General features: G+C 32.3%; 3 protein-coding genes across 6 annotated transcripts; all 3 read left to right on the top strand.

Moving 5' to 3' along the window:
• Positions 1-2,724: 2,724 nt before the first annotated feature.
• Positions 2,725-7,868, top strand: LOC114385082 (probable monogalactosyldiacylglycerol synthase, chloroplastic). 2 transcript variants are annotated; one of them, XM_028345051.1, is made up of 8 exons: positions 2,726-3,595; positions 4,490-4,662; positions 5,211-5,372; positions 5,460-5,601; positions 5,739-5,963; positions 6,560-6,622; positions 6,698-6,772; positions 7,390-7,868. In XM_028345051.1, exons 1-8 carry the CDS (start codon positions 3,080-3,082, stop codon positions 7,624-7,626), a joined length of 1,593 nt encoding a protein of 530 aa, XP_028200852.1. In that variant the 5' UTR covers positions 2,726-3,079; the 3' UTR covers positions 7,627-7,868. The 2 variants fall into 2 exon arrangements, with proteins under 2 accessions (XP_028200851.1, XP_028200852.1); XM_028345050.1 differs by having other exon boundaries at positions 2,725-3,595; positions 5,211-5,601.
• Positions 7,869-13,501: 5,633 nt separating this feature from the next.
• On the top strand, positions 13,502-18,136 carry LOC114384559 (uncharacterized transporter C405.03c-like). 3 transcript variants are annotated; one of them, XM_028344259.1, is made up of 7 exons: positions 13,502-13,832; positions 14,913-15,177; positions 15,731-15,939; positions 16,494-16,562; positions 16,653-16,743; positions 17,040-17,157; positions 17,458-18,136. In XM_028344259.1, exons 4-7 carry the CDS (start codon positions 16,548-16,550, stop codon positions 17,591-17,593), a joined length of 360 nt encoding a protein of 119 aa, XP_028200060.1. In that variant the 5' UTR covers positions 13,502-13,832; positions 14,913-15,177; positions 15,731-15,939; positions 16,494-16,547; the 3' UTR covers positions 17,594-18,136. The 3 variants fall into 3 exon arrangements, with proteins under 3 accessions (XP_028200060.1, XP_028200059.1, XP_028200058.1); XM_028344258.1 differs by having other exon boundaries at positions 14,870-15,177; XM_028344257.1 differs by having other exon boundaries at positions 14,801-15,177.
• On the top strand, positions 14,845-15,943 carry LOC114383799. The gene is made up of 2 exons (XM_028343534.1): positions 14,845-15,177; positions 15,731-15,943. The coding sequence occupies exons 1-2, from the start codon at positions 14,845-14,847 to the stop codon at positions 15,941-15,943; spliced, it is 546 nt and encodes a 181-aa protein (XP_028199335.1).
• Positions 18,137-22,151: the final 4,015 nt, after the last annotated feature.

Raw genomic sequence — 22,151 nt, 5'->3', positions numbered from 1 at the left:
TTAGTATGATGGAACGTTTCAACTTCCAATGCCAAAGGTTCTATTGGCCGGCAATTGGATCATGAGTCAATGAGTAACGGGTATTCCCTCGCATTATGCACAGTGCATACGAAACACATGGCAATGGCAGGCAAAACTTCATGTATAGTCTATTGAAAGAGCAATAGAAACACGTGTTATTAGGTTGGACGGAAAATTCAAAAGATGACCACCCATGGTGTTGTGAAGAATAATAACATATACTAATATTCAAATCCTATAGTAATTAACAATTCATGTGTTGGCTACTCATCCCTTTTTTCCTAGTGAGCTTTCTTCTTCTTTTTTTCCCGTTATTATTTAGTATGGTGACCATGGTCACACTTTGCGGACCTTATTTGACAAAGTAATAAATAGACTTTTATATCATAAAGAAGCTTTTCAACTTTTTTCTTTCTTCTTTTAACTGCATTTAACAAATGTTGAAGCTGTGCTTATAAGGTTGTGGCTGTGTAGTTTAGATTTTTTTTTTTTTAACTTTTTTAGTTTGTAATTTGGTAAAGTCTACCCCAGCTGCGCGTACCAAGTCAACGACAAACTAATATCATGTATATTAGAATTACAAAAATAAAAAAAAATTAACAGGGATGTTTTTTTTTACAATTTAACTGAAATATGCTGGTTGTGTTAAAGTTTTTACATCATCAACACAAATGTAAATTATATAATACTTAGAGATTCCTTACTTTATTGTTTAAAATGGATCACAAAGTCTTTTAAATTAGAATAATTAGTCAAATTTGGTTATGAATGTGTAAGACGTTCATAAATTAATTTCTGAAAAATAAAAAATTTAAATTTAATTTTTGAATGTACAAAAAGTATAATAAATTAATCTTACAAATAATTTAATGATAAATTGATTTCTAAATTTTTAATGTTAAATTGGTCTTAAAAAAATACAACTTATTGTCAAATTAATCTTTAAATATTAAAATTTAATATGATAAAATGGTCTCACAAATTTAACAGTTGAACTAATTTATCGCATTTTTTATATATTTAAGATCTAATTTAATATTTTTCATCTTTCATAAATCAATTTGTCACTATATATATTTTCGGGATCCAATTTTACTATTTACATATCTTGGGATTGATTTTAAAATTTTTTTACCATCTCATAATTTATTATTTTGTTTAATTAAGATAGTGGCATAATGTTAGTATAAATAAAATTTAAATTTTATATTTTACAATTTACAATAAAATTAAGTATATTACACCAAAACAAATTCCTTGATCCAAATAAAATTAGACACAAATCTCTTAAATAAGATTTTGGATTGAGTCTTGTAAGTTGATATAAAAAATGATTAAAAGAGAAAATGTTACTCAAAATGATCAATAATATTTTTTGTGGAAGATTAGTTGTCGACTTTGTGATGAATATTTCACTTAATTTGTGTTTAGTACATTTGATAAATAAAAATGTGATAACCAACTTGAAAATAAGAAGCTAATAGTATAACGTGTGTTCGGAATAGAATCACGTCATATGTGATCCACATTCTTGAGAAGCAAATAATAGCACTATATTTTATTATTTTTAACTCTAACACACATAAACTTCCGCATTAAAATAAAAATGACGTGATTCAATACATATTTTATTGGTATATAATGACGACGCTGAGAATCGAATATTAGTTCTCATGAATTTACTTTAATCTCCCACTACTGTGTCCATCCTAGAGTGTACATTTAATACAAATGTTTACTTAAAAGTTAAAATTCTCCAACCTAAAAAATAAAAAAGAAGATAGGTTCAAACTGACACAAATCCAACATTCTCTCACCACGCCATGTATGTAAAAATGAAAAAGCTATGGGTATTAACTTCTACTTGATATGTGCGTTAAAATGGTAACTAAAAATGTGAAACTAGACATGCTCTCAATGTGAGAAAAGTGAAAAGAATATATCATATCTATATTTTAGTTTTGGATAACCAAGTTATATATAAGTATGGAATATGTATCAATCTTATCATTTAAAAATAATCTCTTTTAAAAAAATTAATTGACCACTTTTAATTTTTTTTAATAATTTCTTTTATTTACAAGACTTAAACTTAAAATTTTATTAAATATATATATATATATATATATATATATATATATATATATATATTAGTGTGCACAAGATAAAAATAATTACTAATTTTTTTCCTTTTTGTCATCTATCATATTGATACTTTTTTTACGGATAAAACAGCTTTCTTTGTATAAGAAAAAAAATTATATAATGATAGTGTAAAATTTTTGTACACTATAAGAAATAAGAAAATGCTTGATTTTCAGTTACAAAATTATGTTTGAGATAAAAATAATTTTACCTTAAGACCTTCACTTCTACATTAATTTTGTTTTTATAAGTTGAATTTGCATTGAAATATGCACCAACACCTTTTCAACTACAAATTAAACACACACCAGAAACATGCTTCATAACAAGTTAGTATGGAACAACTTCAATTTCTTGCTCTCACATTAGAGTGTGTTTGAAAATTAGGTGAAAATTAATCTTGAGGCAAAAGTATTTTTGTTAAAGAATAAGACCATTATTTTTACTTTTATTTGTATTTAAACGCGCCTCATAACAATTTCATATGTAAAGGAAGTGGTTATTACCTCCATTAGTCAACCAAACCGACCACAAACGCGCGCCTCTATAAATGGTGGTCGTACAAAATTCCATGAAACCTCGTACCGCGCTAACCATCATCTCAGGGTTGGGTTTTCAACCCTCAAACCCTGCCTTGCCTTGCCTTGCCTTGCCGCACAGGTTGGGGTTGCATTGTGATCATCGCACGTGACGTGGCAGTCCCCTATTGGCACATGTCACGTGACAAACCACCTTCCCGGTTGCCCCAAAACCCAATCCACATGACCCAACCTACACACACCATACATCAACAACACTCCCACCTTAAGTTCCCTGAACTAACGTTGTTCTTCTTCCAATTCCAACACCAACAACATTAGTAAGTAACAAATTAACAACAACAACAAAGAGAGATAGAAAGACAACGACAACAATGAATAACGGCGTTAGTCAAGAATCGAGCGTGCTCCTCGATTTGGCGTCCCACGTCAACCGCTTCGCTTTCGATTCCTTCCGTTCCGACAACAACAAAACCCTTCTCTCCAATTTCTTGCACTTCAACGGCAACACAAGAACCGGAGCAGCAGCAGCGAAACGCGGCGTTTCTCTGGGGGGGAAGGTTGGGGGAGCGAGTGTTAGGTTCGGGAACATTCTCAACGACTTCAACAGAGCCGTTAGGTTTCATTGCGAGAAGATCCCGATTGGGTTCGCCTCGCTTCGCGTCGGTGACGGTGGTGACGGTGCTGATGGTAACGGGAACGGCGAGGGGAATGGGGTTAGAGTGGATGAGTGTGGCGGTGTGGAGAATGAAGGGTTTAGAGGGAATGGTGTGGAGGGTGAGAAACCTAAAAAAGTTTTGATTTTGATGAGTGACACTGGTGGGGGGCATCGAGCTTCCGCTGAAGCTATCAAAGCTGCTTTCTATCAAGAATTTGGAGATGATTATCAGGTTTGCTTTGCTTCTTTTTTTTAACCCTTTTTTGTGTAAGGGGAATAATAGAAGATTTTTTTTACATATATTAAAAAAGTAGGGGAAATTAGTGATGATTAATTTTACTAAAAAAAATTCTTGAAATAAGTTAACCAGAGCTTATATGAGTATCACTGAGCTCTCATGAATCAATTGATTTACTTGACTAGTAGTCGCGAATTTGAGTCACGATATATAATTCATTTAAATACTTGAAAAGAGAGTTTGATTGCTTACAATGATTCTACCTGACTCGAGTAAGATTGCTCCCACAGAGGATACATGTGATTTCGATCAAAAAAACAAGAGTTCATGAGTTATATGTCATTTTTATAAGCTCGGATAAGGGTTCTAGAAGCTCTTCCAAATACCCCCTAAATTGTAAGTTAATGATGATAATTTTAGGAATGGGTTGGATATTTACTTTTTCTAAGGTTGTTACGGGAAGTTATAAAAAGAGCTTATATGATTACCAACCATGTGAATCAACTGATACGGGTTGTTCTTTAGCTTAACGAGTGTTCTTAATTCGAGCTCTGGATACGCAACTGTGTCAAATACTCGGAAGAAGAATTTTTCCATTTATAGTGATTCTACCTGGCTCAAGTAGGACTTCCTCCTGTGGAAGATACCTGTGGTCTCGAACAAAATAATAGAGTTTGAGTCATGTCATTTTCATAATCTCAAATAAGTTGTCTTCAAGCTCTTCCAAGCACCCCCTAATTTAAAGTTAATGATGATAATTTTAAGACTGGATTGGATATTTGCTTGTTTAAGGTGATCAGAAGTTATAGGGAATCAAATGAATGGGTGTGTGGTTGTGTGTGTTTCTTTTTGTTGGGTTGTGTTATCAGTTTGGAGTTCATGGTACAGGTTTTCGTTACTGATTTGTGGGCTGATCACACGCCTTGGCCATTCAACCAACTTCCCAGGAGCTATAGTTTTCTGGTGAAACATGGGCCGTTGTGGAAGATGACCTACTATGGAACTGCCCCACGTGTAGTGCATCAGTCTAATTTTGCTGCAACTGGAACTTTCATAGCTCGGTGAGGATCTGGTTGCCTGCTCTTATTTTTTGACAAATAGTGATAGTCTATGCTCCAGGCATATACTGCTATAGCATTCTCCCTGTCTTTCTAGTTGGAAGTTTTCTTTTGATCATTAAAGATATAAGTTATATCAGAATAGTTTCATTATTTTTATGGACTGGGTTTCTAGTTGTGGGAATATTTTTTTTGCTTATATTTGGCAAATGTATTTCTGTTTCTATATATAGAAAAATGAGTTAAAGCATAATTTTATATTACTTTATTTCTTAAAATAAAAAGGATAGCATGGTAATTTGGTAGTATTTCAGTGTGATTCGTATTTGATATTTATGATCTAAAAATGTAAAATTGTTAATATTCTGCAACAATTGCCCTCTGATGGCAGCTAGCAATGTTTGTTGTGCATTGTGTTAATATTAGACAAAATTTATTGACTTTTTCTGCATTCCATGGTTCAGAAAATACTTTCTTGTGCATGCGTATCTCTTCTCAAATACAATGTAACATCACATGTCATAGTTAAAATATCTTTTCTCTTTTTACAGCGAGGTTGCCAAAGGCCTAATGAAATATCAGCCAGATATAATAATCAGTGTGCATCCACTGATGCAGCACGTTCCACTTCGAATTTTAAGGTCAAAGGGTCTTTTAAAGAAGATTGTTTTTACTACAGTTATCACAGATTTAAGCACATGCCATCCAACATGGTTAGTTTTTTTTTTTTTTTTTTTAATTTCCTTTTCGAAAATCATACAATTGTCTTATTTTGACATCTTATTTCTTGTTTTCTGTAGGTTTCATAAGCTTGTAACTAGATGCTATTGTCCTACAACAGATGTTGCGCAAAGGGCATTGAAAGCTGGACTGCAGCAATCTCAAATAAAGATTTTTGGTCTACCTGTCCGACCTTCCTTTGTTAAGCCTGTCCAGCCAAAGGTATGTAATATTCTTATAGCCATTACTTGAATTTATTCGCAAATTTACTTACAATTCTGGAATTGGAATACAACATGATGTGCTATATATATTATTCCCAAACAAATGTCAGTGGATTGTTTGAATTTATGCTGTAGGATGAACTAAGGAGAGAATTAGGAATGGATGAGGATCTTCCTGCTGTATTATTGATGGGGGGAGGTGAAGGTATGGGGCCCATTGAGGCTACTGCTCGGGCACTTGGAGATTCATTATATGACGAGAATATTGGGGCTCCCGTAGGTCAGATCCTTGTGATCTGTGGTCGTAATAAGAAACTTGCTAATAAACTGAGTTCTATTAATTGGAAGGTTCCTGTGCAGGTATTGTTACCCTTAAAAAATTTCCAGAACCTTGTTAATGTTTTTTGAATCGGATATTAATTGCATTGTTTGTCAGTGTTGCACTTTCTCTCTGTTTTTTTTCCTGCATATGCTTAAATTTTAAGTTTGTTAGCTGTCCATGATGATTGACTTTTGCAGTTTTGCTAGTGTGTGGAGGTTCTCTTACATGATGAACTAGGTATCTAGTCTTAGTATCAGATTTCTCTTATGCAATGTTTTTAAAACCAGAATGGTCATTGAACTAGTGAAGATAATGGTTTACAGTTCATTGGTTCAACCCTGATTGAACCAGGGCCAAACTGGTAACAATATTGCATATTAAACATTGGTTGAGAACAAGGGATAAAATTTCTTAATTATTGTGAATTGGTTAAAAGGGTCTTATACGTAGGGGTAGTATTAGTTTTTCTTTTCATGAGATGAGGTAGAATTTTCGGGTTTTGAGCTTCCATATTAAGTATTTTGTTTGGGGACAGCGATGCTTCAATTCGATGATGAGCATAGCAATTAGTGATTCAGCATTGTATGTATCTCCATGGTAGCCCCTGAATTGTTTTATTTTTACCCATATTTAGGTCAAAGGATTTGTTACCAAAATGGAGGAATGCATGGGAGCTTGTGATTGCATAATTACGAAGGTTTGATCCCACAATCCTGACTAAGTTTTTTTTACCTCATTATGACAGCAGTTGATGGGTTTTTCCCTTTTGTAGGCGGGCCCAGGGACAATAGCAGAGGCCCAGATCCGAGGCCTCCCTATTATTCTGAATGATTACATTGCTGGGCAGGTATTTTGATCATGGCTATAATTTCTCAACCTTGTGTGATTTTTGCAAAATCCTGCTGATTCAATTGTGTACATGGAGTAAATTTGATAGTTCGTTATTTTACCTATTAGAAACTAGTAGCTAAGTTGACATAAATAAAGAGATGGAAGGAATCTTTCTCAAAAGTGTTTTGTTTAAATTGTTCTATCTATGCATACTTTTAATATAGAAATTTGCTAACATACATCAACTTATTTTCTAGTTTAAATAGTAACACATTAATCTATTTTAAGAAAATCGAAGTTATAATATGCTAAAATACTCCTAAAATAGTAGTGTATGTATGTTAGCAAATCTTCTTTTGATAGCTAGTTTAGGGGTAGTAGAAATTATGTAAGTGCGTGTTTGTGTACACATCTGGGATGTGTATGTTGAGATTTCCATGTAAAAAATTTAGAAAAACATAGAAGCTAGAGTCTTTTGCTTCTAGGTTGACATGAATCCTCTTCATCTAACGCTAAACCAAACATTCTATTATACTTTGGTGGAATCCATTTCTTACTTTGAATCAGAGTTCAACCTTCCCCTACATTTAATTAAAAAAAATGGTGTACTTAAAGCAGTTCCTTTCTTTACAGGAAGCTGGCAATGTCCCCTATGTAGTTGAAAATGGATGTGGGAAGTTCTCAAAATCCCCCAAGGATATAGCAAAAATTGTTGCCGAGTGGTTTGGTCCAAAAGCTTACGAGCTACAACAAATGTCACAAAATGCATTGAGGCTAGCAAGGCCAGATGCTGTGTTCAAGATTGTTCATGACCTTCACGAGCTTGTTAGGCAAAGAAGCTACCTACCAGAGTATTCATGTACAGCTTAACTGACACAGACTGAGGGTATTTTTTGCAACACTATTTCTGAGAAAAATGTACAAGGAAGCGATGATGTATCACTAGCAAAAATTCTTGTATTTTCATCCATCATTATTTTTCAGATGCTCATTTGAAAATTTTAAATAGATATAGTTTTGAATGTTTCTTGATTATCACTTGTGTTCATGTTAGAGAAACATCTTTATTTTAGTAACATTACTATGAAATACTGAACAGAAACTTGCATGCAGCATCTCTTTACAGGACAGGCAAGGGTTCAGTTTGAAACCTTTGTCATTAACTTATTGTACATAGGAGGAAGAGATGGAAGAAGCATCATTTGTTAGGAGAACTCTTGCGGACCGCGTCACTATTACTGGTCTGCAAGTATACTTCAACATTGCTAGACCAAGGAACAACAACTGCACAACAGAGGCTACGTCAGACCTAATCACTCTCCTTGGCCAACATGCATTTGCTAGCTTAGCTAATGAAGACCCATTCAACCATCTGGCCACATTTTATGATCTATGTGGTACAATAGGAGTGACCCAGACTGAAGAGGAGAATCTCTATAAGAGGGTTTTTGGTTTTTCTCTCATAGGAGATGCCTTGAAGTGGCTCAATACTTGTCTATCTCTGTCTTACCACTTGGAGTGACATTGAAAGCAAGTTTTTAGACTATTTCTTCCCAGAGGCAAAAAGAAGTCAAGCTAAGACAAATATATATTGAGCTTTTGTCAGAAAAATGAACCATTGTGTGAAGCTTGAGAGGTACAAGATACTCTTGATGAATTGCCCCAATCATGGTATTGATGAGGTTGGTCAATTATACATTTGTTATGTTCTCAATCAACTCTGCTGCCTCTTCGAGTGTCTTATTTGTAATTATTCCTCCACTAGCTACAGCATCAAACATCACCTTTGTTTGCCCTTCAAACCTCCAAGGAAGATGTATAATTGATCGACCTTGTTAATATCATGACTGGGGCAATTCATCCAGAAAGTCTTGTACCTCTCACAAGCTTCACACAATGGTTCATCACTTTTCTGATGGAAGCTCAATATATTTGTCTTAGCCTGGTTTCTTTTTTCCTCTTGGAAGAAACAGTCTAAAAACTTGTTTCCAATGTCACTCCAAGTGATAAGGCTCTGAGATGGATGAGTATTGAGTCACTTCAAGGCATTATCTCCTATGACGGAAAAATGGAAAACCATCATATAGAGATTCTCCTCTTCAGTTTGGGTCACCCCTGTTGTACCACATTGATCATAAAATGTGGCCAGATGGTTGTATGGGTCTTCATTAGCTAAGCTAGGAAATGCATGTTGGGCAAGGAAAGTGATTAGGCCTAACTTTAGCCTTTGTTGTGTGGTTGTTGCTCCTTGGTCTAGCAATGTTGAAGTATACTCGTGAACCATTATCAGTGTCATGGTCCGCAAGAGTTCTCCTAACAAGTGATGCTTCTTCTACTTCCTCATATGTACTAGAAGAATATTCTGAAGTAGGGTTGGAGATTCCCTCGTTAGTGTCAATTGTTGCACTTGTTTTGCTCATTTGGTTAGACCACTAAGTCGTCGAGCAATCGTCTCAATTTCTTGAATGAAACAAAGATCTACAGGTTTTGTTTTGCTCCTTGTACCAATGGTACTTGACGTGCACACACTTGAAAGATAGTTAGCACTGGGTGAGAGAAATAAAATGCAAAAGAATGTTTAAAGTCCACAAAAGGGTCAAGGTTTAATTTCATTGAACTTCTTAACATGCAATCACTATGTATTCATGTTCAATTAAGTTTATGTTATCATCACCTCACAATTTTATCCCAACCTTAATTCTTTAAGTGAGAAGACATAAATCTCTTGATTATGCTACTTGAATTAACATAACCAAATAATTTGCATTAAGAAAAAAAGGTTTATATTGATGACTAATTCTCTTTACCCTATCTTAAGCATAAAGAAAATTAGTTGTCTTTTTCAATTCGCAATACAACGGAATTTTCCAATTACAATTGGAATCATAGAATCATGTAAATAGATTGATCAAGCAAAAAACAAACATTAAAAATGGAAGAAGAACAATAACAATGCTTTATTAAATAGAAACAATTTAGGAATTACATGAAAGTAGGACCAATTACATTAAACTCCAATGAAAGAGGAGATTTAGTAGCCATGAAGGAAGAAGAACTTGATGAAAAAACAATGGTGGAGAACGAATCCCTATGCATCCAAAGTCATCAAGAACATCTCTAATTTCTTTATCTCTCTAAACTCTCAAAAGTGTGGAACCCTAGACTAGAACAAAAAATCCTTATTTAAAGATATGAGCTAGATATCAAGTCCAATAAACAAAAGAATAAAAATTGAAATATTAATCTCTCATGTCGTAGTTATGGGTGTGACCAGGTTCATGTCCCCCATGAACTATTATTCTGACTGTTGAAATTCAATTTGTTTACCTTTTAATCATGGGGGTAATTAGGGTCACACTCCATGTAATCCTTTCTAATATCTTTAGGATGAATCACTTCTTTTTTTCTTAGCATCAAGACTTTCACAATTCTCCTAACGTAGCTAATTGTGAACCCTCATTTCCATGATCCTATCTTCAACAAAGTTCCTACAAAACATAAGCAAGTAACCCAAAGATCATGTGTAAAAGGTACAAACTAAAGATCCTAAAGAAACCAAGCTTCTATTCAAACTTAACTAAAAATGATCACAAACAAACCTCAACCATTAAAAAAAAAACATCACATAATTATTCTTAAATTACTATAAAATGTAGGTAGAAATGACAATTATCAATGACTAAAGATATAAAATTATTTTAAACGTTAAAAAAAAAAAGAAACATTTGATAAAATTTGATAAATGTTATATGATGTGATATTAGGTTTTAAAGAGGAAAATTTTGAGATTTTTTCTTTTTAGTGAAATTCATGTTTTGGAAAATAAGTTTTGAGTGAAAGGAATTAAAATTTAGAGTAATCAAAGCAATTCAATTTGTGAAAAATTTAAATAAAATGGTAAAAAATTTAAAGTTATAAATAGAAAAAGAATATAGCGAAACTAAATTTACTTACCTTCTATTAAAAAGAATTTAAAAGATTAGAATTATATATATATATATATATAATATAATATAATATAAAATATTTTAATATTGGGGTTTAGATGTTAATATAATTCATTTAAGTGTCCTTTACTTTTTGCCATTTTTGTAAAATATTTTATTTCTTTTTATAGTCTGTTTTAAATATAATTATATATTATTTTCCATTTTAGATAATATTTAATTTCCTTTTTTATAGTCTTCATTGTAGACATAATAACAATGCTAGGAATTAAACCCAAAACATGTTAGACAATGACAAGGTAATAAACCATTATACCACTAGCTTTGCTTGATTAATTTACAAAAATTATTTTCTAGGTATTATTACGTCAAGAGTTATTAATTTATTTTTTTAATTATAAAATTTTATGAATTAAAAAAAACTTATTTAATATATAATTATTTTTTATTTTATTTTATATCATTTTCCATATTTTTATTTTGAATAGTTTGCTCGTTTTTATTTTTATTTTACCAATTTTTAATTGAATTTCATAAATAAATATGTAAATTAGTTCCATAATTTATTAATATAAATCTAGAACTCACTTTTGGTCCCCTATTTAAATAATCTACAAAATTAAATACTAATATTTTTTTAATTAGAATAAAAAATTGTATAATTTATTTATTAAAATATATTTACATAATTAGTATAATTACATAAAATAATATATATATACATATATATATAATTTACATACTAATTTATGTAACTTCCTTGATTTGTATAATTTGAAAAATTATTTATTAAATGATTTTTATAATTAAAAAATATTAACATGCAAGTTTTCTAAAAAAAAAAATATTAAATTTTATTAATTTATATAATTATAATAAAAATAATTTACATATGAAAATAAATTTATGTAAATTACATAAACTAATTTCATATTAACTGAGGCAATTATATTGTTTTATATAATTTTAGTAAAAATAATTTATATATTAAAATCAATTTAAAAATTGGTAGAAATTATATAAATTAGTTTATGTAAATAATTTACATATTAGTTTATGAAAAGAAATTAAAAATTGGTAAAATTTAAATTAAAGCATGTAAACTATTCAAAAAATGTAAAATGATATAAAATAAAAGTAAAAAATATATATATTAAATAATTTTGTTTTAATTTATAAATTTTTATAATTGAAAAAGAATTAATAACTCCAAACATGATGATATATAGAAAATATTATTTTTAAATTAACCAAGCAAGGCAAGTGACATAGTTTATTGTCTTGTCAAGGTATAAACGGTCATGGATTCAATCCTTTCAAGATGCTTTTTATAATTAGAATCAATATGTCATATTAAAGTCAAACATTGACTTTGAACAGTCAATTTATGAAATAATCAAAATTATTAATTTAAAAAAAATAAAAAAATTAAACATTTCAATATAAAAATAAAGAACCAAAATCATGAATTCAAAATTATAAAGAAACTAAAATTATAATTTAACCTATAATTTATTATTGCTATTTTAAAGGGGATAAATGATTGCATTTGTAATCAAATGAATTTATTAATATTCCCCTTAATAGTATAGCACACCACCCATTTGCCTCTCTTTAGTGTCTGGCACCATCCTGTGTGGAATACTGGAATCATTCCTTTGTTCATTTGTTTTTGGGTGTTTGCCCGTAAAGGTTCAACAATCAACATTAGTCCTTTGCATTAATTAAAGAACATTGCGCTGAATCAGTGCACATTAAAATTTCATCAACACATAAAGGGTGCTATATCGGTGCTTTATACATATCACGTACGTTATTAGTATTAGTATGAACTAAAAAGGAAAGAAAATATTGCTATTGCTATGTACGAGGCAATATGTGAGAGTGAGAGCTACATTCTTGCGTACGTGACAAAATATAAAGCTATTGCTGAGATCAACAATTGAAAACATGACAATTTCTCATCCATCAATTTAAATGCAAACGGTAGCTAGCTAGCGTTATATGCATTTGTAGAATGGTATGTGTGTAAGTGAATCTTTCGGGAATCTTCTAAGTGTTCTTTGGCCCATCCCACGAGTCATGTACACATGTTTAAGCCTCTTGATTGCCACGATAACTTGGAACTAACATTTGCACAAAATTGCAACGGCACCTGTCACTTTATGAGGCTTAAGATAACGCCAAAGACAAGAAATTTCAACCCTTTAGCCCGTGAATTTGATCTAGCTTTTGATTTCTGAGACCAAGAAGTTGTACTTTCTCACGTGACCCTATAACACAAGAAATTAGTGTATGGTCCAAGATCATGATTTTGGCTTGACATGTAGTCTAATTAATTAACCCACGATGTCTGATGCCTGATATAATTTGAATACTTTAAGCATATATTAGGGGTTTAATTTCTGGTTATATGGATAGAGTAATGTTTGTAGGGAGAGGAATTGTCTCTTCACTGATACTCTATTTTTTGGAATTAGTTTTATGACTTTTAATTGTAGGAATACCTTGTTCTTAGAAAAAAAAAATGACAGGTAGTCTAATTTCTTAATTTATGAAAAAGAATTAATAAAATTAAGTTAGGTTTCACGTGAAGATTAACCAAGATCATAAACAGACATTTAAAACCATTTTTATCTTTTAACAATTTTTTTTTAAAAAAAAATGGTGTTAAGCACCATCCAATAATTTCTTGTATAACACACCACCCATTTGCCTCTTCAAGGCTGAAGTTAACAAAAACCAGGTTACTTTATATGGTAAATTAACATCCAAAGCCTTATATACTAAAATTGCATGCAAATCTTATATTTATTTCCAATTAATGCAGAGCTTGTCAATGCCATAGAGAAGACTATGCCGATTTTATAGCAAAAGTAGAGTGAGTCTCAGCTTATATAAATACACATACTAGTCTAAGGGACTTGAGAAGTTCTGTAATGGGTTGGAGGTACAATGCTGGTTGGGACTGATTGGAGCCTTTGTCCTAATATGAGTCTCAGCTTATATAAATACACATACTAGTCTAAGGGACTTGAGAAGTTCTGTAATGGGTTGGAGGTACAATGCTGGTTGGGACTGATTGGAGCCTTTGTCCTAATATGGGTTAGCTCTGCAGAAATAACTCAGGTTTGTATTAATGTTTTTTATGTTTCTATTTTTTTTTTCTTTCTTACCTCCCCTTATTTTCCTGCTGTTTTCTTTATGTTATTCTACTTTGCATGTGTCATTGGCTGTGTTTTGAAGATGTTGTTATTTTGTAAGAGAAGGGTTGGAAAACAAAATCTGAACTTTAGTAATATATTGAACTGCATGTCTGTGCCTTCAGCCATATCTTATTGATATAATTGTGAAATTGACATGCAAAGCAAGGTTGGATTTTGCTTGTTAGGGCTTCAATGTGAGATAAATGCAGGTGGAAGAATTTTCACTTTTCATTGTGATTATATAATGCTTAATGTTAAGGTTTTCCAAAATGACACCACTACCTTGAATTTCATATGGTAATATTCTCTTCCCCCAAGTCCTTCTTTCTTCCTTTGAATTGCCTCTTGAAAGAAGCACTAATATGTTTTTGTTGCAAGCAATATGAATTAGAGGATATATACTCCCTTTTGCAGAGAAAATGTTGCAACTATTTGCATCAATCCTTGAATAGCTTAACCATTTCAACCAATTTATTGTTTTTTTTAATCTATGATATCTGTTTTCAGTTGTATTGGTTTATGTTAATATCAATTTTACACGTTTCTTTCCAAAAATTAAATGTTCCTATTTATCATAATATGTCATAAATGTTTCAGGGAAAGGATTGACTCCTAGGAGTTATTCATGCGTTTTAATTGAATTCATAAAAAATTGAACAACAAAGAAAAGAAAAAGTTATATAACAAATGTGATATTGGCTATAGTCTATAATAGAATAAAATGGACTAGTAATAGTGTGGCTTCTGATTTTATGCCTTTCTAATTGTTCTTCTATTCCTTAAAACTTGTTATTGCTTCATTATTAACATCTGAATAGTTTGATAGTTTGACTATACAGTAAGACTGGTTATACTAAGCTTATGATACTTTACTGCCGAGGATTTTTGTAGAGTATAAACAGCCGTTTGCACTCACTTACTTTGGAGTATCTGTGATGGTGATCTATTTGCCCATTTCAGTATTCAGAAAGTGGATATGTAGCTTACTGAGAATTTTGTTTAGAAACTTTCACGAGGACTACACATTAGTTAGCACTTCCACTGGACTTGACGTCCCTTTTAAAATCGATGGGGTTTTCCGAGGGCCAGAGACCAATCTAAAAAGTAGTTTGATTACTGATGAAGAAATTAGAGAAAGAGAAGAAGGTATGCCTTTGGTCAAGAAAGAGGAAGATAAATGTCCCTTGCTTGCACAAAGTTATGAAAGTAGTTCATGGAAAATTGCCAAGTGTGGCTTGTACCTCACTCCAACATGGTTTGCACAAGAGGTAACAAGATCTCATTTAAATCTCATTCTTTACCAGAAACTCTAGATTGAATGTATTGCTTGTTGCAGGAATGATATAGTGTTGTAAAAAACCATTACAAAAATTATTGATTGAATGTTATGAACTTTGGAACTATGGTATTAAACCTAATTGGCGCATGCCAGATCTTTAGGTATGATTTCAAATTGATCTTAGGCATGCTAGTTTTTGGTTTTTTATGCCTTAGAGTCAGTTTAATTTCTGATCCTCACATGAAAACATGGACCTATAGAATAGTATGACCTTGGATTAAGTACGTGAACTCAAAGATTTGTACAGGAAATGGCAAAAACATGTTTTGATATGAAATCTAGATAATGTTTATTGAGACATTTGTTAATTCTTTGAACATGTGTTTACTTTCCTGCCTTACCCTTCTATCCCCACCAAAAATTTAGCAGAATAAAAAAAAATGGATTCATGCATGACCATGAGTTTTCAAGATGTTCTGCACATTATGTTCTGCATTTGTGTCTGTGAAGTAACAGACTTCTAAATGATTGTTATCATGCAGTATTTTTCAAACATGGCACTTGCAAATACCAGTGTTGCAAGTATAGCGGTTCTGAGTTCCATGTCAGGTCTCTTTGCCCTTTTCTTTGGAGCCATTCTTGGACAGGACTCAGTAAATATAACCAAAATAGCAGCTGTTTTAATCAGCATGGCTGGTGTTTCCATGACAACTGTTGGGAAAACTTCGGCAGCAGATGAGAATATTAGCATGTAAGTTGAAAATTTCTTGTTAAGGTGCAAAAGCTCTTTCCTCTAATGCTTCATCCCTGCAATTATTGAGTCCGCTTTATTAAAGTTCACAAACAGCTAATTCCCAGAAGAAGAAAGATTTTCAGTTTCTGTGAGGATTTTTAGCTTATAGTTTAATCATAGTGTACTAATAGTGCAATACTGCAGTTGTAAGATCAGCAATATATTATTTTTCTTTCTGTTGGTTCATCAAAGAGGAGTATAAAGGTAAGGTTGTTGCCTTGTGACTTGGTGTTCATATATTCATATGTAATTATTTTTTTTACTTACCCATCCTCAAGTGTGTTTGATTACAGTCTCAATCATTGTCCCTCTTGCTAATAGGTTAAAAGATTGAAATTGTTGGCTGGCAGAGATAATAGGAAATAAATTTTAATTTATATTTAAGTGGTATTAAAGATTTTTCACTTTTTTTGGCTAGTGATTCTACATGGACATACTATATATGTTCCCCTTTATATTCTCCAGCCATCATTCTTTCTATTTCTGAACTTGGAACTGTTCTTCTTACCAAGGACTCAAGCATTCTATCATGGGGGACATTTTTGCTCTACTCTCAGCAGTATGTTATGGCTTATTCACAGGCATGAATATTCAATTGCTAATGTCATATTGAATGTAACATATGTTGAATTCAAATTATGACTTCAATATCATTGGTCAATTAATTGCAGTGGAATTCTGCTGGATCAGGAGACAAGGTAGACATGCAAAAGCTTTTTGGCTGTATTGGTCTCTACAGTCTTCTTGGCTTTTGGTGGCTAGGTATGGATTTATTTTTAGAGTATTTTGAAAAATAAGGATTAGGAATTTTATTAATAATGTAACCCTGATCTTGTTTAATTCTTTTTCTTTTACTTCTTCCTTTTCTCTTTCGTTCAATTGTTATATACATAAACACATTAGTGTAATGCATATTTACAACACTGATTTTTTCCTATTAATTAATTGCAATATTGATAACTTGGTTATTGCAAATTGGTATATTTAGTTAAGAATAATTTCCTGCCTCGTTTCTTTGTCAAACTTCTCAACTAATGTTCTTGCAATTTTCCATGCAGCATGGCCATTAAATGTTGTGGGAATTGAACCCCATTTCAAATTTCCAAGTTCAATGTCCACTTGGGAGATTGTTATTGCAAATAGCATTTGGTCAAACGTGATTTCAGATTACATATGGTAAGTTGAACAGCATCTGCTTATTGAAAAAGCTTGAGGGAATTATTTTTTTGACTGTATTCCACACAAGATTATAACTGGATTATGCTAATGAACAAATGACATATATAAGTGTTAAGTTAACATATAAGAACTGTTACATTATATTTCATTCATGCCTTAAGGGTATGTAGTTATGTACAATACTTTACAACTAAATCACATAAAACTTCTGTCACATAGTGTAATCATAAGATAACAGTTAATTATTACACAATATTTTCTATTTCATGTCAACAAGTACCATGAATATTGTGACAGGGCACTTTCAATAGTTTGGACAGCTCCTTTGGTTGCTACATTGGGCATGTCCTTGACAATTCCCATTGCCATGATAGCTGACATGGTTATACATGGTCACAAGTACTCTGCAATGTACATCCTTGGATGCATTTAGGTTTGATTTCTCTTTTTCAGCATGTATTGTTTAATAATTTGTAGGATTTAATTAGAATGTACTCACATCGTAAAAGTTCCTTACCACTTTAGATTATCATATCTGATAAATGTTGATTTATAAAACTATTTACACAAACAATGCATAAGAATTAAATGTTGGAATGGCCCACGTTCAGGGTCACATTCCATGTTCTATTTTATTTTATTCCCATTACATTATTTTGGGAATTTTGTTATTTCTGAATCTGGTCCATTTTTCATCCACGTTTAACCCATATCTTTACAACATATTTGCAACCACTTTCAATAACAAATTACGTACACATTTTTTATCTCATGTACTGATAACTTCTATCTCACGTTCTGATAACAAGTTGGTTGAGCTCTGTGATGGACAGACTCTATAAATAGGATGGGGTGCTCTCAGTTTTGTATCACCAAACTCACTTCTCTATTCAGAAAAAAATAAGGGTCTGGAAGAACAAAATTGCTTTTAGGTTCGTGTATACGTCGTTTCGCGCTCGATTTGCAATGACTGAAGGTACGCTCATAATATTTAGTTTCCGTTGTTTGATCTGAATATGCCATTTAAATTAATTTGCATGTTTAGATCAGTGCCTGCTTTAATTTACATTTGGTATCCGAGCCTTTTTGTACCTCTGTCTTGCTTGTCGGGTCGTTCCTATTATGTTTTTACGGAGTTTATTTTCTGAGTATATGAGTGTTATGTTTTAAGCCTCTTTAATTCGAAATAACATCAAAATTAGAAATGATATGAGTTTTCTAATTTTTCTGTGATTTAAAATGTGTTTTTAGGTGTCTAAAATGCATATAATGGTGTGGGTTTTCGAAATCGGATTCGCGGGTGTTAAACGTTTTTTTTTGTTGCTGATATGAAATTGTTAATAAATATTATTTTGGAGAATATTAAACAAAGCATACTTGATCCAGTGGTTGATGCGGTTTGCCACTAAGCTATTGTGATTTATTTGTTTATTAGATGCAGTTCATGTATATTTATGACTTCTAAAGGATAAATCATTTATGGGCAAATTATTTAAAATTGTGTGTCTCTAAGTTATGCTGAACATGCAATATTATGTTAAATACTGGTATGCATTGGATTTGATCCTTTAAAGTTTATTACATGTTGAATGGATATACGTACAATGTTATTTTGAATTGGTATATATGTAATATTTATGATTTAATATTGAGCACGTTTGCATTATTAAGTATGTTATGCAAAGATTATTTTTGAATGTTAAGTGATTAATATAATTTTATTAAATTAGAGAGTAGCCACAACATCTTTAATTGAGTAAAATTATATGCTAAATTTATAATCACATTAGAAATATTAATTGTGATTAATCATATGTAATGTGATGAAATCTATCCACAAGAATTTTGTGTAGAAGCAAAGCTTCATGGTGAATCAAGAGTGATTCAAAGATGTTTTGATGATAACAAAGATGATAACAAAAGATGATGACAAAGGTGATGACAAAAAGCTCAAAGGTCAATCAAAGAATGAGTTCAAGATATTCAAGATAGAATCAAGAATACTTCAAGATTCAAGAGGAAAGTTGAATTCAAGATTCAAGAGATCAAGATTCAAGAGATCAAGATTCAAGAATCAAGAGAAGGCTTAATCAAGATAAGTATGAAAAGGTTTTTCTCAAAAATTGAATAGCACATGGTTTTTCTCAAAACATGTTTACCAAAGAGTTTTTACTCTCTGGTAATCGATTACCAGATTATTGTAATCGATTACCAGTAGCAAAATTGATTTGAAAAAGTTTTCAAACTGAATTTACAACGTTCCAATTAATTTCAAAAAGCTGTAATTGATTACAATATTTTGGTAATCGATTACCAGTGCCTTTGAACGTTGAAATTCAAATTCAAATGTGAAGAGTCACATCCTTTCACACAAAAGCTTTGTGTAATCGATTACACTGCTTTGATAATCGATTACCAGTGATTGTTTCTGAATAAATCAAAAGATGTAACTCTTCAAAAGGTTTTTGACTTTTTCAAATTGGTTTTAAGTTTTTCTAAAAGTTATAACTCTTCTAAATGGTCCTCTTGGTCAGACATGAAGAGTCTATAAAAGCAAGGCTTTGATTTGCTTTTCAATATACTTTTCCAATCAATCTTATACAATCCTTTACAAGCCTTGAATCTCTTGGAACTTCTTCTTCTTCTTTGTGCCAAAAGCTTTCCAAAGTTTTCTGGTTTTTTAAACCTTGAAAACTTGTGCTATTCATCCTTTTCATTTTCTTCTCCCTTTGCCGAAAAGAATTCATCAAGGACTAACCGCCTGAATTCTTTTTGTGTCTCTCTTCTCCCTTTTCCAAAAGAACAAAGGACTAACCGCCTGAATTCTTTTGTGTCTCCCTTCTCCCTTGTCAAAGAATTCAAAATGACAGAGTCTGAGAATTATTTTGATTCTTCCCTTTCCCTAATACAAAAGTGTTCAAAGGACTAACAGCTTGAGAATTCTTTTGTATCCCCATTCACAAAGTATCAAAGGTTTAACAGCCTGAGATCTTTGTCTTAACACATTGGAGGGTACATCCTTTGTGGTACAAGTAGAGGATACATCTACTTGGGTTTGACTGAGAACAAGAGAGGGTACATCTCTTGTGGATCAGTTCTAGTGGAGGGTACATCCATTAGGTTCAAAGAGAACAAGAGAGGGTACATCCCTTGTGGATCTTTGCTTGTAAAAGGATTTTTACAAGGTTGAAAGAAATCTCAAGGACCGCAGGTCGCTTGGGGACCGGATGTAGGCACGGGTTGTTGCCGAACCAGTATAAAAACTCTTGTGTGTTTGTCTCCTTCTTCCCTACTCTTTTAATTTCCGCTGTGCATTTAATTTCCGCTTTTACTTTCTGTTAAATTTCTCTTCTACTCCTTATTCTCTTAACAATTTAGTAAAAACCTTAGAAGAATAAATTTTTAATTAGTAAAAGTTTAGGAATAATTAATTCAACCCCCCCTTCTTAATTATTCTGAGGTCACTCGATCCAACATTTTGTTGTATTTGTATGGTTAATTAGGATAAAATATTAGATTATATTTCTTAATTTACCCACAAAAATTAAGGAAAAGAACATGATTTAATAGTTTTATTGTAAAGTTGCATGATGAATCTAATGAGTAGGACTTTAGCCCACAGGCAAGTTTTGTGTCACTAGATTCATATATTGAGACATGATTTGCATTGGCAAAACATGACATTTGTTTAGTCTCAAATTTTCTTAATGAGCATGTGTGTTTGTTTGCTGTTTCACAATCTATGAATATTTCTTGTGACCTTCCTGTCGCAATCTACCCTTTTGCGGGCGAGCGAGACGAGGCTCATGGGTGCGTCTTTCAAAGGAGGAAAATACGCGGAGTCGCCACCAACGTTTATTTGTGGAAAACGTCGGAAAAACCGAAGGAAACCGGTCATGAAGAATATTCCAGATTTGGGAGTTGTATTTACGTTTGAGGAAGGTATTAGCACCTCTCACGTTTGTCCCAAAGGACAACAGCCTTAAATTAGAATTGTGTGAAATTGTGTATCTAAATTTTTATTTCTTTTTTATTTTTGAGGTCGACAAAAGCGGGACTCTTGCTCCTACGTACCCTCCATCGAAGAGGAAATCAGACCTACGTAGTTCTTTCTAAAGGGCGAATCAAACGATTCTTTTTACTTGGAAGGTGGTCCTTTTAAGGAGTTGGACATTAAAATGACCCATATTTACTTGGCGAGAAAAACTGAGGTATCGAACCTTAAAATCCTTTTTAGTGATTTTTTGCGGACGAACTTGACTTTGCGAGTTGATTTTAGCCTTAGTTTCACTTTAATTATTAGTCAATCCAATTAAGAAAGAGAAATCCCAAAGAGAAACGTCCGATTGATTTTTTTGGTTTATTTTACTAAAAGATATTTTTTTGATTATTATATTATTATTTTACCTCTTTTTGGTTTCCAACGTGGTTACGGCATGACCAAACGGTCGAATTTCATTTTAACAGAAATTAACGGATATTACAAATCAAATGATCGGTGGAAATTTATTTTATTTTTTGATTAGGCGAGAAAATGACTTAAGTAAATGACTAAAGCACGTCAAAAGGGGGTACGGAAAGTAAATGAAACGAGAATAAAAGTACACGAAACAAATGAGGACCACCAAGGGTACATAGAATGAATTGAAAAGTTTGATTTCTGGAACTTACCGGTTAAAGACCAAAGAACGACGAAGAACGAACGACGAAGAACGGTTGAAAATCTTCGCGAAATCACCCACGAAAACGTTACGGAAATGTTACGGAAGCGCCTTGGCTTGGATTTTCTTCACGGAAACAATTTTCCTCACTAATTTTAAGTGATTACGAAGTACCAGAAGGGTTGAACCCCTCTCTCCTCCACTCCTCCCCCTATTTATAGGAAAATAGGGGAGGAGCTTACCACCCAGCTCGCCTAGGCGAGCCAGGTTGCTTCCTCCAGAAGCAACCGCCTTCTGGAGGAACATCCTGGAAGGCCCAAGTGGGCATGG

The sequence above is a fragment of the Glycine soja genome, chromosome 14 (genome assembly GCF_004193775.1).
Source record: "Glycine soja cultivar W05 chromosome 14, ASM419377v2, whole genome shotgun sequence".
Lineage (NCBI taxonomy): Eukaryota > Viridiplantae > Streptophyta > Magnoliopsida > Fabales > Fabaceae > Glycine > Glycine soja.
Note: the sequence above shows the minus strand (reverse complement) of the source record. Positions and strands in the feature narration are given on the sequence as shown.

What these genes read in the sequence shown, in the direction of transcription:
- LOC114385082 (XM_028345050.1), top strand. Translation starts at nt 3,080, where the DNA reads ATGAATAACGGCGTTAGTCAAGAATCGAGCGTGCTCCTCGATTTGGCG. An exon ending in TTAAGCCTGTCCAGCCAAAG is followed by an intron (nt 5,602 to 5,738) that starts GTATGTAATATT and finishes TTTATGCTGTAG; the next exon opens with GATGAACTAAGGAGAGAATT. An exon ending in GTGATTGCATAATTACGAAG is followed by an intron (nt 6,623 to 6,697) that starts GTTTGATCCCAC and finishes TCCCTTTTGTAG; the next exon opens with GCGGGCCCAGGGACAATAGC.
- LOC114383799 (XM_028343534.1), top strand. Translation starts at nt 14,845, where the DNA reads ATGGTGATCTATTTGCCCATTTCAGTATTCAGAAAGTGGATATGTAGC. An exon ending in CAACATGGTTTGCACAAGAG is followed by an intron (nt 15,178 to 15,730) that starts GTAACAAGATCT and finishes GTTATCATGCAG; the next exon opens with TATTTTTCAAACATGGCACT.
- LOC114384559 (XM_028344259.1), top strand. An exon ending in TCTTGGCTTTTGGTGGCTAG is followed by an intron (nt 16,744 to 17,039) that starts GTATGGATTTAT and finishes TTTTCCATGCAG; the next exon opens with CATGGCCATTAAATGTTGTG. An exon ending in GTGATTTCAGATTACATATG is followed by an intron (nt 17,158 to 17,457) that starts GTAAGTTGAACA and finishes ATATTGTGACAG; the next exon opens with GGCACTTTCAATAGTTTGGA.